This window comes from Geotrypetes seraphini, chromosome 5 (genome assembly GCF_902459505.1).
Source record: "Geotrypetes seraphini chromosome 5, aGeoSer1.1, whole genome shotgun sequence".
In the NCBI taxonomy this organism is placed as follows: Eukaryota; Metazoa; Chordata; class Amphibia; order Gymnophiona; family Dermophiidae; genus Geotrypetes; species Geotrypetes seraphini.
The window spans coordinates 46,371,114-46,386,796 of NC_047088.1; the positions used below are offsets into that span (position 1 = coordinate 46,371,114).

General features: G+C 46.4%; 1 protein-coding gene across 8 annotated transcripts in view; it reads right to left on the bottom strand.

Moving 5' to 3' along the window:
* The window catches only part of DOCK11 (dedicator of cytokinesis 11), a 247,141-nt gene extending 238,406 nt beyond the window's left edge, over positions 1–8,735 (bottom strand). For 6 of the 8 annotated variants that reach the window (XM_033945546.1, XM_033945543.1, XM_033945542.1 and 3 more), the window contains exon 1: positions 8,561–8,735. In XM_033945546.1, the coding sequence (XP_033801437.1) occupies positions 8,561–8,662 (102 nt within the window). In that variant the 5' untranslated portion in view covers positions 8,663–8,735. The remainder of the gene's footprint in view (positions 1–8,560) is intronic. The other 2 variants (XM_033945544.1, XM_033945545.1) reach the window with 1 other exon arrangement.
* Positions 8,736–15,683: the final 6,948 nt, after the last annotated feature.

A 15,683-nucleotide genomic window follows, 5' to 3' on the forward strand; every position in this document is an offset into this window, starting at 1 on the left:
ATGTACTTTTTGAAAGAGTAAAACAGTCAATTCGAGTTTACTCGCTTCTTTCCATTCAGGATATTCTAGATCAGGGCTGCCCAAGTCCGGTCCTCGAGATCTACTGGCAGGTCAGGTTTTCAGGATATCCACAGTGAACATGCATGAGAGAGATTTTTGCCTGTCTTCTTGGTATGTAAATCTCTCTCATGCATATTCATTGTGGATATCCTGAAAACCTGGCCTGCCAAGTACATCTCAAGGACCGGACTTGGGCAGCCCTGTTCTAGAGCTTTATCACAGTGGTTCCCAACCCTGTCCTGGAGGAACACCAGGCCAATTGGGTTTCAGGCTAGCCCTAATGAATATGCATGAAGCAAATTTGCATGCCTATCACTTCCATCATATGTAAATCTCTCTCATGCATATTCATTAGGGCTAGCCTGAAAACCCGATTGGCCTGGTGTTCCTCCAGGACAGGGTTGGGAATCACTGCTTTATCATATCTCCCCTCATCCCTGTCTTCCCCAAACTAAAGAACCACAACCTCCCTAGGCCTTCCTCATAGGAGGCTTGTTCCATCCCCTTTATCATTTTTGTCACTCTTCTCTGTACCTTTTCTAATTCCATTATATCTTTTTTGCACTTTGGTAACCAGAATTGTGAATTGCATGCAATACTCAGCATGTGATCACATCATGGAGTGATATAGAGGTATAATTTTTTTTTGTTTTTTTTCCTATCCTTTTCTTTATCATTCCTAACATTCTGTTTGCTTTTTTGACCCCTGCCACACACTGAACAGTACATTTTGTCCTATTCCTATTGTGGAACCTAGCATTGTGGAAATGAAATTTAAGTTATTCATCCCACAATGCATCACTGTTGTTTGGAGTCAGGTTTAATTTTAGATGTCAGTAAGACATCCGTTCTTATGTTCTTATTAGTGTAGCTGGTTTTAAGAAAGGTTGGACAAATTCCTGGAGGAAAAGTCCATAATCTGTTATTAAGACATGGGGGAAGCCTCTGCTTGCCCTGGATCTGTAGCATGGAATGTTGCTACTCTTTGGGATTCCAGAATTGTGCTATTCTTTAGGATTCTGAATGGAATGTTGCTACTCCTTGGGTTTTGGCCAGGTACTAGTGACCTGGATTGGCCACCGTGAGAACGGACTACTGGTCTTGATGGACCATTTGTCTGACCCAGTAAGGCTATTTATGTTCACATATATTATTAAATGTTTATTTTATACATTTAAAATTGTATTTATTCATTTAAAAACTTGTACCCCGCCTAAACCTAAGCGGTTCACATAATACATACATAATCAAATGACAGTATACTTGCTACATGGATAAATACTGACCTCCATGTATCCCTGTGTGGAAAAGCATGTGAATTCATCATTCAATAACTGGTGGCACAACCTTGAGCAGGACTAAGTTGAGCTAAATGTTCCTCACATCACCTTTGAGCAATTTTGGCCCATTCTTCAACACAGAATGGTTTCAGCTCTGTGACATTTGATGGTTTTCCTTGCACAAGCAGCTTGCTTCAGGTCTTGCCACACCACCTGAATATGGTTTAGGTCAGGACTTTGACTTGGCCAATCCAGAACAAAAAATATCTTCTTCAGCCATTGTACAGCAGATTAATTGGCTCAGTTTCAGCTCACAGACAGAATGTTTTCGAAGAGATTGTCAGGTTATCTATCATAAATCAGAATATATGGTTCTATCAGTGATGGCAACATTGCAGCCCATCCCATGATAATCTCCACCATGTCTGACAAGATGAAATTCCTACTTAGCCAGGCAAGATTTAGTTTGTGCCAAACAAAGCATTTGTTTTATGTTTTGGTTTTAACCAAAGGTTTTATGGACAGATAAGCCCAAAATTTAACAATATTCTAGAAGTCTTGTGGGTTATCTAAATGCCCTTTGGTAAACCTGAGGCAGGTAGCAAGGTTCTTGGTTTCTTTCCACGGACCACCAATCACATTCAGATTTTTCCTGCTGATTGACAAGTGACACCCGATGGCAAACCTCCTCCGTTTAAAAGAATAACATTTTTTAGTGGAATATTTCCTAGAACTTGAGCAAGATTCTAGCAACACCCTCAGGCAGGTTCAGAGCTGAAACCATTCTGTGTGAAAGAATGGGCCAAAATTGCTCAAGGGTGATGTGAGAAACATTTAATTCAATTTACTGCTGCTCAAGGATTCATATGCTCTCAACATCTAGGCCATGAGAGCCAGAGACTGGTTATGGTGCAGAAGAAACCCCTCATTCTGAATGATAAGGGTCAGAAAATACTCCAATCTCCATGGTTCTTCAGAGGACAATTCCACAAGAAATGGGAACCAGATCTGCCTCAGCCAAATCAAGGCGATTAGGATCATGGTTCCCTGATCTTCCTTGAGTTTCAGCAGTCTTCTCTATGAGAGGTATGGGAGGATACACATAAGAACATAAGAATGTTCTTATGTCTTACTGGGACAGACCCAAGGTCCATCAAATCCAGCATCCTGTTTCCAACATTGGCCAACCCAGAGCCCAAGTACCTAGCTAGATCCCAAGTAGTAAAACAAATTTTATGCTAGGTTGGGACAAACATTCTATACTGGAACATCAAAAAGGGACCTATGTGGTCTCCAAGGCTTAGGCACCTACCAGACCTTTTTCTCTAGTCTTTCATCCTTCAGATGGTATAACAACCTACTACAAATCTAGCTTTTTCCCGGCCCAGCATGACAAATTACATCTCTCTCCTTTCTGAAATCATTCCAGGTGAGTTATTAAGACTATTTGATTTCCTTTCCAGAAATGTTAAATTAATAGATTGTGTTTGCGTACGAGCCTTTTATAATTCATCATCACATTTTGGCAATACTGTAGTAAATCACTTATCTCAGTGTCCTCCACATTACTTAAGGGCATATTCTTTTCAGGACATTTAGTTCATTATCAGCAGCTCTTGGATAAAGTCCTGCAGCTGCTATGTTACTCCACTTACCCCCCTCATTCTATAATCTTGTGTGCACATTTTTGGACTGGTGCACAATAGAGTTTGACCGAATTTTAGGTTCAGTTTCAGCATTACAACTGGTCTAAAATCATATTTTTGACTGAAATTGAAATTCTTTTTACCCACCCTCACCACGTGAGGGTGGGTACCAATGGGTGGAGGCCCAATGATCACACTCCAGCATATTCCCACCTTAGGAATCCCTGGTGATCTACTGCTGTTATAGAATTTGCACTTAACACACTTTAGGTCCTAATTTTAGGTGACCTGTACAGAGGTAACTCATTAGGGAATAATTTATAAAGGGTGTGCTAACATATATGCATCAATTATGCACATAAAAATTTAGAATACTATCATGTGTGAAAATGCTGAAAATCCATATAGTGGGCTAAATTCTCCCATGTTTGGTCACCAAAACAAATGAGTGCTACGTGCTATTCTATAAATGGCACTCTGAGTTGGGCAGCAAAACAACAAAAAGATTGTGGAACAGGAGATTGGATGTACCAGTTTGTCTTGTGAGCTGTGCATTTTTGGTGACATATTTTTATACACAACTGGCCTGGTCAAGCCTACAGATTACTACTCAAGGAGATATTGGGACTTTAATTGACTCGTCATCAAGTTAAATAAGTTTCATTGGGCCTGAATGGCTTCAAAATTTAACATCATTAAGAACCTTGAAGATTGATTGATGGACTCTATTTTAAAGTTTTAGATAGTACCTGTAGCTTTTCCCAGCCTATGATTTTTTATTAGTAGCACTTTGCACTTTGTATTACATGTTATTGTAGATTTTAAATGTAAATGAAATAAATTTTGTTAGTTTTTAGGATATGAATTGAATTAAAGAAATCAATAAATTACAATATTTAACTTTATGTTATGGTATTCTTGGTATAGCGTATATCTAAGATAGCCAAGGACCCTATAACAGTGTTTCTCAACTTCTTCAAGCCAAATACTCCCTAAGCCTAACAAATACCAAATGAGTACCCCCGCCCAAGCTCCGCCCCAGACCTCCCCAAGCTCTGCCCCAGACCCACCAAAACCCCACCCCAGACTCCACCTCCATAATAATAGTACCAATTGTAAAGCAAGTTCTTCCATCCATTTTTCATATACACACACACAATATATAATTTTATTAATGGTAACCACAAATTAAAAAAAAACCACAAAGCGCACTACATTTATATTTGGGGAGTTTTTCAAAGAGGTCAAGGCAGATAACTTTAAAATATGAAATGTCACCTCAGTAACGAACTATAGAAAAATAGACAAATATAGTGCAAAATATAGACAGAAGATATAAATTCTCAAAACTGGACACATTTTGATCACTAAATTGAAAATAAAATCATTTTTCCCATCTTTGTTGTCTGATGATTTCTTGAGTCTCTGGTTGCACTTTCTTCTGACTGTGTATCCAATATTTCTGTCTCCGCCGGACCTCATTTCCTTCCCCAACCAACATCTCTCTCTGACCCTCCATGAGTCCAACCTTTCTTCCTCTATCCTCCACCGCTATTGGCAACAAGTCTCTCTCTCACTGTTCATCTGTCTTGAGAGATCCAGGCATCTCTCCTACTCCCTCTACTGCCACATTCAACATTTCTCCCTCTCTCATCCCCCAGATCATGTGCAACAATTTTTCACCACTGTCCCCCAGCCCCATTTCTCCTTCTATCACCCTTCTCCAACACCATGCCACATATCTTCCTCCATCACTATGTCCAAAATTCCTCCCCCTTACATCCCCTTCAAAATGTCCCCCTGATCTCTCTCTACCACATCCAACATTTCTCCCTCTCATCCTTCTATTCTCCATGCATCTCCACCTTACTCACCTCTCTCTCCATGCCCAATTTTCCTTTCTTCCTTTCCCCATGTGCACCATCTCTCACTTGTGCCCAACAATTCACCCTTTCTATTCCCTCCCCCTATGTCCCAAGTAAGTGCCCCCTTCCTCTCTCCATTCTGTGTTCCATGTTCATACCCCCTTTTCTTTCTGTGTCGATTTTGTGCCCCCTCCCCGCCTTCCAGCTTTTGTAACAAAATTAAGTTGCATCGCCAGGGATCCCAACCAGCTCCGCCCACACACCCCTCCCTCCCACGAAGTTGACCCGTCCACAGAAGCTCCATACTCCCAGCAGAAACTCCACGTAGGGATGGCATGTGCAGCCATTCACACGCTGCACGTGGCTGGCCCACAATCCATCCCTCTGACGTCAGAGAGAAGGTTGCGGGTCAGCTACACAGCGTGTGAGTCGCTGCCTATGTCCCTATAGCACTTCCTCTTGTAGGCAAGATGCTGTAGAAAGAACACTTCCTGGGCAGGCAGACGGCTGCCCAAAGATTTTAAATTACAGTGGAGGTGGTAGGTTGGGGGAGTTGGAAGAGTCATACTTCTGATTGCCAATTATTAGGGAGGCCATTGCCCCTGTGGACCCCCCCTCCCCATTCTGACACCTATGGGTGAAGCAGTAGATTAAGAACCAGTCGACCCAGTTTCAACTTCCACTTTATCTGCAAGTCCTCCAAGAACAGAATAATACCCACAGTAACTGAATGTAAACCACTTCAATAGCCTTCAGGTACATAAAGTATTTTCTGTCCCTAGAGGGCTCACAATATACAAACAAAAACAAAAAAAAAGACGAGCTGAAGTGGGATTTTAACCTGGGTCATTAGTTCTCATTCCATTGCATTAACCACTAGGCTACTCCTCAGATCTGCAAGGAGAACTATTAGGAATATCTGTAGTTCCTGAAGCTGTCATAGAGCCTGGTATCCCTTGCCAGTTTCACATTTGGAGGAGGGAGAGAGACAGCAACTAGAGAATGACACGGGGACAAATTTTCCCCCATCCCCGCAGGAACTCAATTTCTCCGCCCCCCTCCCTGTCCCTTTCCTGCAAGCTCTGCCTTAACCGCACAAACATCGAACACATGATTTTAAAGTGTTTGAGGCTTGTGCAGTTGAGGACGGAGCTTAGGCATTGGTGGAATGAGGCATTATGACATCACAATCTGAGCTCTAGAATGTTGCTACATATGACTGTAAAGTGTTTGAGGCTTGTGCAGATGAGAACAGAGCTCAGGCATTGGTGGAATGAGGCATTATGACATCACAATTTGAGCTCTAGAATGTTGCTACTTATGATATTAAAGTCTTTGAGGCTTGTTCAGATGAGGACAGAGCTTTCAGGAATGGGGCAGGGACAGGAAAAGAACTCATGGGGACGGGTTGGGAAAATGAGTTCCCACGTGGACAGGGAAAAATTTGTCCCTGTGTCATTCTCTAGCAGCAACCATTAGGGGGTTAGGGAGGTGACGTGTCTTAATCCATTCAGTGGACAGCTGCTCAATTAAGAGTACCTTTCAGCAGTGGCGTAGTAAGGGAAGGGGGGCAGTCCACTCCAGGTACGGTCTTCCTTGGAGCATTGGCACCCCTCCCACTCCTTCCCCTGCCGTGCGTGCACCCTTCCCCTCCCCCCCCGTACTTTTTTTAAACTTCAGCACAAGCAGCCACAAACTTGCTGCTCATGTCGGCTTCGGCACTCTCTTAGACGTCACTTCCAGGACCTGCACCTAGGAAGTGACGTCAAAGAGAGCTCCAAAGCCAACATGACCTTGCAAGTTTATGGCTGCTCGTGCCGAAGATAAAAAAGATACTGGGAAGGGGTGCGCAGCAGGGGGGGCGGCAGGGAAGAGGGCGGGAGAGGGGCACCACTCACCACTGCTACGCCACTGCCTTTCAGTAATCTGGACAAGCCACATATCAGGCCTAAATATATATGGCCATCTTTTTGAACATGGACACCCCTTCCCCTTCTGCAATCGGAGTTGAAGTCCATATTTTGGCTCTTTCCTAGTACCACCCAAAACACCCTCTTGCCATATAGATATTCTGTAGTTTTAGCCATCCATATCTTGGCTTTATAAAATTGGGATTTGAACATCTAAATGCCAGTCTTTAGACACCTAAAACAAGAATAGAGTTTCTAAAATAATCACCTAAGGCTCATAATCTCATTTATTTATTTATTCAGTTTTCTATACTGTTCTCCCAGGGGAGCTCAGAACGGTTTACATAAATTTATTCAGGTACTCAACTATTTTTCCTTGTCTGTCCCAGTGGGCTCACAATCTATCATCAAGGAAACATTTCTATTTATTAGTAAAATAGAACTATAGATAGGAAAAAGTCAAGAATATGAAAAAGTTGTCTAATCCCCGAAATCTCATTAAAATGCACTGTGTGAACAATTTCACCAGCCCATGAAGTGCAAACACTGTTCTATGTCTGACATCACCAAGGGAAGCATTAGCTAGACTCTTGGCATCAAAGCAATTTTTATAGCAACACACCAAATTAAGCTGCATTAATAATGCGATTTAGCAGTGAATTAAGAAATGTCACAGACGACCTTGGAATTTTGACAGCTTATTTGGATGCCATAATTTTATTCAAATCAAGGCTCATAATCAATAATGCCAAGCAAGATTAAAAATCAATCTACAGCTGTTTTGGTGATGGAAAAAGTACAACATCTGAAAGCCAGTAGCAAACTGGGGGAACAAGTGTCTGCCCCAGGAGATCTGGGAGCAGCTCTGCAAGTGGGGCTCCTCCCTCCTTGATCTCCCCCCACAGTGCAGGAAAGATTGAAGCCAGGAAAGAATTTAATATGAAATACCAGTACATATTCTTTTTCCAGACCCTTAAAGTGCCAATAATCAGTGTCTTCTCACTCGGGACTGCCAACAGTTCATCTGGTTAAAAAGCAATGTCAGCTTTTCCACTCTGCTCATTCTGAAGACTTGATCCAATTACAGAGGCTCGAGAGTTTTCAATTTCTTGCACAACTATCTTTATCTGGCTGTGCTAAGCCTCACTTAAAAGGGCGACACGAAATCGGAGCAGCTCAAGCACTAAAATGCATCAGCTCAGAGCCGGAAGACACCGAACCGCACGTGGTGGCAGCAGGGTCAGCACCAGCTCCGCGTCTCAACCTGCAAACGATCGGACGAACTCTGGTCCTAATCATGACGCAACCGAAAGGAGACCCCGGCCAGCCTAGAAAGCGCCACCGCGCTGCAGCAGCATCGGAAAGAGGAAGTGACCGCCGGCTGCTCTCTTCTCTCCTCCCCAGCTGTCACCCAGCCTCAGGGTGGGGCTTTCCATCATCGCAACCGAGAGGGGAGCCAGCATCAGGCAACAAGCAAAAAAAAAAAAAAAGGAAGAGCCCGAACCAACACCCCACCTCAATGCAGCCGTTTATTTCTAAAGAAAACTCGGGTGTCGCCGCTGCCACTATCGAAACAAAAACGCTTCTCCCCCCCCCCTCCCCTCCCCTCCCCTCCGCGTGCAGATCTAGTTTTGCTGGGTGACAACGGTTCCTGCTTTGGTACCGTTTGCAGAAAACTTTCAACGTTAGCACGAACGGGAGGGAGGGAAGAGACGAGCAACTGGGACCGGCGATATGCGTAGCCGATGGGGGGGGGGGGAGGGATCAGGACTTCCCCCCCCATCTCTTGCTTCACTTACCAGGATCACCGAGGTCCTGACCGCTTCGGAGACGCTCTGCCGGAGCTCGGCGGCCGTGCCTGGCTTGCTGAGCCGCTTGGTGAATTTCCGCACCTCGGACATCTTCCCTCGTTGGGGGGGGGGGAGGGGGGGTCCCAGGGCCCCCGCTCAACCTGCGTCCACCGCTGCCGCCGGATTTGGGCTTGGAGCGCTGGGTGGGGGGAGGGGCGGAGGGCGGAAGAAGGGGCGGGGGTGTATCGGGGGAGTGAGGCGGGCTGGCGAGGCTCTGTGTGCGCCACGGGGGAGGGACGACGCCCTCGGCTTAGACGTCCCCATCGCCATCGCTTCTCTCCTCAAGACCGAAGTCGCCCCCCCTCCCCCTCGAAGCAGAAGGCGGGAAAGGGTTAAGAAGCGTCCCGGGACAACGCGGTACCCGAGACGGCGGCGACACTACTGGGGAGGGGCGGCTAGCTCCGATCTAGCGGCCATGTCCGTGCAAATCTCATCTGCTCTCTCAGGCGGACTAGGATAACCCCACGTGTTTCTCACACCATAGCAAGATTGAGGGTGCCGCCCTTTCAAAAAAAAGCACCTAACACTCAACAAAGCCTGCTTAGGAAGGGAAACATCACCGTAGCTGCGTCCTCGGATAGCATCACAACTCGGGGCACTGATGTGCTATCGGGTAAGGAGGAAGAAACAGCCAAGCTAGGTTGCATCCTCAAATCTCCAGTCTCCCCTCTACCTTGAGACAACTAAGACTAATCAGCCCCATACTTTCACCAACACCACTTTGCCCTAGTTGACTACTGCAACTCCATCTACATGGGAATCAACACTACTCTGATTCACAAAATGCAGCTCATCCAAAACACCACTGTTGGACTAATCTTCAACCTGAGAAAATATGACTCGATTACAGCCTTCATCTGGCCACTGCACTGGCTACCCATCCCGTCACAAATAACCTTCAAAACTTAATGCATCATTCACTGTATACTTCACGGAAACTCCGCGGCTCCTCTCATCCAGTTCTTTTCCAAGGCATAGTCTACTTCTCGCACAACCCTCAACAGAAATACTTCTAAATCTCCCTTCCGCAAAAAAATCTGCAATACAAACGTGTTTTCCACTCCATGCTCACCTTTCTAGGCGTAAAAACTTGGAATGACCTTACTGAAATGACCAGGATGGAACCTAACTACACCATATTCTGGAAGAAACCAAAAACTCATCCATTTGACACCTGTATCTTCCTGCCCTCTTCTAACCCCTTCCTCTGTAATGTCACCAAGAGCTTGTATAGGTATGTGTGAGGCATAAATGGAAGAACTAAATAAATAAAATAATACCCCAAACCAAAGGTTATATTTATATACCATCCAATTCAAAGCACTTCACAAGACATAAGAATGATGCCAATACATTAAAAATGACTAAAGTACATAATCAAAGCCGAGTTCAAATACACAAATTAATATTTTATTTTAATTTTAAAAAGATAAAATGTCAAAAGACTCCAAGATTTTTTTTTTTTTTTTTTGTTGGTCCCCCCCATTTCTGTTTGCTTTAACTTATCTAGCGACCATCCTCCATTATTTAATTTTAATTTAATGTAAACATTTATAGGCTGCTTAACCAACGAAGCTCAAAGTGGTTTATTGTAGAAATTACCAGTGCTTCTTGTAACCTTCAGCAAGTCACTAACCCTCCATTGTCTCAGGTAGAACCCCCCCACCCCAGATTGTGAGCTCACTGGAGACAGAGAAAATACTTGTATATAATGTGAACAGTGCTGTGTATGTCTAGTACGGGTCTGCAACCTTTAAGACATAAAGAGCCACTTGGACCCATTTTCGAAAAGAAAATAAAAACTTGGAGCCGCAAAACCATTATAAAAACAAATCTAACACTGCATATATTGTTTCTTATCTTAATGCTATATACAGGATCTACTAAATTGAAAATAAAATCATTTTTCCTACCTTTGCTATTTGGTGATTTCATGAGTCTCTGGTTGCACTTTCTTCTTCTGACTGTGCATCCAATCTTTCTTCCTTTCTTTCAGCCTCCTGTATGCTTTCCTCTCCTCCAGACCTCATTCTCTCCCCCAACTTTTTCTTTCTGTCTCCCTGTTCCCCCTTCTTTCTGTCTCCGTGCGTCCCCCAAGCCACTCGGTTTGCTGCCACCGCACATCGGGGAACAGCCCCCAAGCCACCGCCGTCCCAAGCTTTCCCTGCAGAAGTGTTGCGCTGACCAGCATTCCGCTCCCTGACGTCAATTCTGACGTAGGAGAGGAAGTTCGGGCCAACAAGGCATTTCTCCTCATTCCATCCAGCCTGAGCCCCATCTCTCCTTGATCCAGCATTTCCCTTCTGTGTTTGTCAGAATTACCATTCCACCTATTTTCCAGCATCACCCTTCTTTGTGTCCATCTCACCCTATATCCCCTATCTCACCACTTTTTCAGAATCTTCATTTGTCTCTGTTCCTTATCTTTACGCCATGTTCACCATTTGCCCTTTCAATGTCTTTATCTCCCCCCACACACTTTTTTCAGCATTACTTCTATGTCTCTATTTCACCTCCCTCTTCATGTCCCCTCTGTATCTCTATCCCTTATTCAGTAGGTCCTGCTTACTCTTTCTCTTCTTTGTGTCACTATCTCCATTTTCAGCTTTCCCCCCCTTTTCCGTTGTTACTGCACCCGGTAGCCAGAATCTTTCCACCCTCCCTCCACTCCGGCCCAGCCCAGTATGAAATATTTCCTTTTGTTTCCCTCCCCCTCTCTCTTTCTCTCTCTCTTCTCCTCCCTCACCACGAGTCCTGCATCTGGCCCTCTCCCTTCTACCTGCACCTGGCAACACCCCCCTGCTCCGCGGCTCTCTTCAGTAACTCGTCAGCAAGCAGTGATCAAGACAAGCTGCCGACATCGAGGGCCTTCCCTCTACGAGTCCCGCCTTTGTGGAAAAAGGAAGTTGAAACAAGCGGGACTCGCAGAGGGTAGGCCCCGACGTCAGAAGCTTGTGTCGATCGCTGCTGCTGAGTTGACCGAAGAGAGCCGCGGAGCAGGGGATGTGGCCGGAAGCAGGTAGAAGGGAGAGGGGAGATAGGAAGGCTGTAGATCTCCGGAGCATGACACCGACCCCGGCCTAGGATGATTTCTTTTTCAGGCACCCTTACAAGTCCAGCGTCGCGGGGGAAATAGCCATGCTGAGCAGTGAGCTCAGCACTACACAGATGAAAGCCTTGCTTGCTGATTGGTCCGGCGGGGCGGGGCCGCCGGACCAATCAGCAAGCAAGGCTTTCATCTGTGTATGTGCTGAGCTCACTGCTCAGCATGGCTATTTTCCCGCCGCGACGCCGGACCTTAAGCTGCATGCCTGCGTGCACACACTACCGGAGCCGCAGCAAAGGTGGAAAAGAGCCGCATGCGGCTCTGGAGCCCGTAGGTTGCCGACCCCCGGTCTAGTAGTACTAAAGAGTACAATTTCCACAAGTAAAATAATTACAGTAAAATTTCTAATATGGATACAGATTAGAACAGATGTTTATGGAAAACCCCAGTTTTTAGTGCACTTCTAAACATAGAATAACTTGGGAGAGTTCTTAATTCAACTGGCAAAGTGTTTCAAGTTATAGGACCTCTACCTATCTGAGGCAACATGGATTCACTAGAGGCAGATCTTGTCAGACATCTGATCAATTTCTTTGACTGGTAACCAGAGAATTGGTTAGAGGGAGTGCGCTAGATGTGGTGCATTTCAATTTTAGCAAAGCCTTTGACAATGTTCCACACAGGCATCTAATAAACAAACTGGGTGCCCTCAGGATGGGTCCTAAAGTGACAGACTGGGTCAGGAACTGGCTAGTGGAAGGCGACAGGGGGGGGGGGGGGTCAATGGAGATCATTCTGAGGAAAGGGATGTTCTCAGTGGGCCTGTTCTTTTTAACATTTTTGTAAGCGATATTGCTGAAGGGCTTTCAGGTAAGATTTGCATCTTTTCGGACGATATCAAAATTTGCAAGAGTAGACACTCCTGATGGTGTGAAAAACATGAAGGACTTAGTTAAGCTTCAAGAATGGACTGAAATTTGGCAGCCTGCTAAGAAATGTATTTGGGCTGCAAATACCTGAGGGAACGGTACAGTTTAGGGGGTTGAAGAACTTTTGTGTATGAAAGAGGAGTGAGACTTGGGAGTGACAGAAAGCAATGTTACTTACCGTAACAGTTGTTATCCAGGGACAGCAGGCAGCTATTCTCACTAGTGGGTGATGTCATCAGACAGAGCCCCGGTACGGACGTCTCACAAGCACGTGTTGCTTGTAGAAACTTAAAGTTTCTAGATGCCCGCACCGCGCATGCGCCGGTGCCTTCCCTACCCGGAGATCCGGGCGTGTCTCCTCAGTTCAGGTAGCTAGCCTGAGAAGCCAACCCAGGGGAGGTGGGTTGGGACGTGAGAATAGCTGCCTGCTGTCCTGGATAACAACTGTTACGGTAAGTAACATTGCTTTATCCCAGGACAAGCAGGCAGGTATTCTCACTAGTGGGTGACCCTCCAAGCTAACCTCAGTGGGATGGAGGGGGAGTTGAGCGACTTAAGAGAATAAATTTTTTCAATACTGTTTGGCCAAACTGTCCATCCCGTCTGGAGAGGGTATCCAGACAATAATGTGAGATGAATGTGTTGTAACGAGGACCAGGTGGCAGCCTTGCAAATTTCCTCGATTGGTGTTGATCTGAGGAATGCTACTGAGGCTGCCATTGCTCTGACCTTATGGGCTGTGACCTTACAAGGAAGTGATAATCCAGCCTGGGCATAGCAGAAAGAGATACAAGCCGCCATCCAATTAGAGATGGTGCGCTTTGATATGGGTCTTCCCAGCTTATTAGGATCGAAGGAGACAAAAAGTTGAGGAGTGGATCTGTGTGGCTTGGTGCGATCCAGGTAGAAAGCCAAGGCACGTTTGCAGTCTAGAGTGTGAAGGGCTGATTCTCCGTGGTGAGAATGAGGTTTAGGGAAGAATACTGGAAGTACAATGGATTGGTTGAGATGAAATTCGGAGACCACCTTAGGCAGGAATTTCGGGTGAGTGCGGAGGACCACCTTGTCATGGTGGAATACTGTGAATGGTGGGTCCGCCATCAATGCCTGGAGTTCGCTGACTCTGCGGGCGGACGTAAGGGCTACAAGGAAAAGCACTTTTCCAGGTGAGATACTTCAGAGGGGCCCTGTTGAGTGGTTCAAACGGGGGCTTCATGAGGTGGGAAAGGACTACATTGAGGTCCCAAACCACTGGGGGTGGTTTGAGAGGAGGGTTAACATGGAAGAGTCCTTTCATAAATCTGGCGACCACCGGATGGGCCGAGAGGGGTTTCCCTTGTAGAGGCTGGTGGAACGCCGCAATAGCGCTCAGGTGGACTCGTATGGATGTGGACTTGAGCCCAGATTGAGATAGGTGTAGGAGATAGTCCAGCACGGAGGATAAGGAAGCTCGCTGAGGTTCCTTTGACTTAGAAACACACCATGAGGAGAATCTGGTCCATTTCTGGGAGTAGCATTGTCGAGTGGCGGGCTTCCTGGAAGCTTCCAAGACCTCCCTCACTTCTTGTGAGAATTGGTGAGGGGTTACGTTGAGAGGAACCAAGCTGTCAGGTGGAGAGGACTGCAGGTTGGGATGAAGTAGTGATCCTTGATGTTGAGTAAGTAGTGAAGGTAAACACTGGAAGTGGTACTGGTTCCCCTGCTGCTGAGTTGGAGTAGGAGGGAGAACAAGGTTGTCTGGGCCACCGAGGAGCTATTAGAATCATGGTGGCCCGTTCGAGTTTCAGCTTGACCAGAGTCTTCTGGATCAGCGGGAATGGTGGGAACGCATATAGGAAATCGTTTCCCCCAGTTCAGTAGAAAAGCATCTGCCTCGAGGCGATGAGGAGTGTAAATCCTGGAGCAAAACTGAGGCAGTTTGGCGTTGTGGGGAACGCAAAGAGGTCTATCTGAGGCGTCCCCCATTGCGTGAAGATTTGGTGAAGGGGGCTGGAATGGAGAGTCCATTCGTGCGGTTGTAGCAGACGGCTTAGTTTGTCTGCTAAGACGTTGTTCTCCACCTGGATGTATACTGCTCTGAGTAGGGTGTTGTGGCGCACCGCCCAGTCCCAGACTCGTAGAGCTTCCTGGCAAAGGAGGGCCGAGCCCGTGCCTCCTTGCTTGTTGATATAATACATGGCGGCCTTGATTGTCTGTGCGAATGAGGATTACCATGTCGTGGAGTAGGTGTTGGAAAGCTTGGAGCGCATTGAAGATGGCTCTGAGTTCCAGTAGATTGATTTGGTGTAGTCTCTCCGCATTGGTCCAGAATCCTTGGGTGCGGAGACCCTCCAGATGGGCCCCCCCATGCGTAATTCGACGAATCGGTCGTGAGGACTTTCTGATGGGGGGGGAGAGTGCATCAGCAAACCTCTGGATAGATTCGAAGAGGTCATCCACCAAAGTAGAGACTGCCGAAGAGCAGGTGTGACTAAGATGCGTTTGGATAGTGGATCGGATGTCTGATTCCACTGTGATGCCAGGGTCCACTGGGGGATCCTGAGGTGGAGTCTGGCAAAGGGTGTCACATGTATTGTGGAGGCCATATGGCCCAGGAGCACCATCAGTTGTCTCGCCGGTAGGGTTTGGCGAGTCGACACCGACTGGCAGAGATGAAGAAGAGACTCCATGCGTTGCCGAGGTAGGAATGCTCGGAGTCGGGTGGTGTCCAGGACCGCTCCGATGAAGGGGAGGGACTGGGTGGGTTGTAGATGAGACTTGGAGAAGTTGATCTCGAAGCCCAAATTCTGGAGGAAGTAGGTTGTAGCCACGGCCGCCGAAGTGACCTCTGGGGCTGACGGGGCCTTGATGAGCCAGTCGTCGAGGTATGGGAATACCTGTAGACCCCTGTCCCGGAGTGCTGCGGCCACTACCACCAGGCACTTTGTGAAGACTCTGGGGGACGAAGATAGGCCGAATGGTAGCACTCGATACTGTAGGTGCAGATTTCCCACCCGAAATCTGAGGAACTTTCGGGAGGCCGGGTGAATGGGGATGTGAGTGTAGGCCTCCTTGAGATCCAGGGAGCATAACCAGTCGTTCTGCTCGAGGAGGGGGT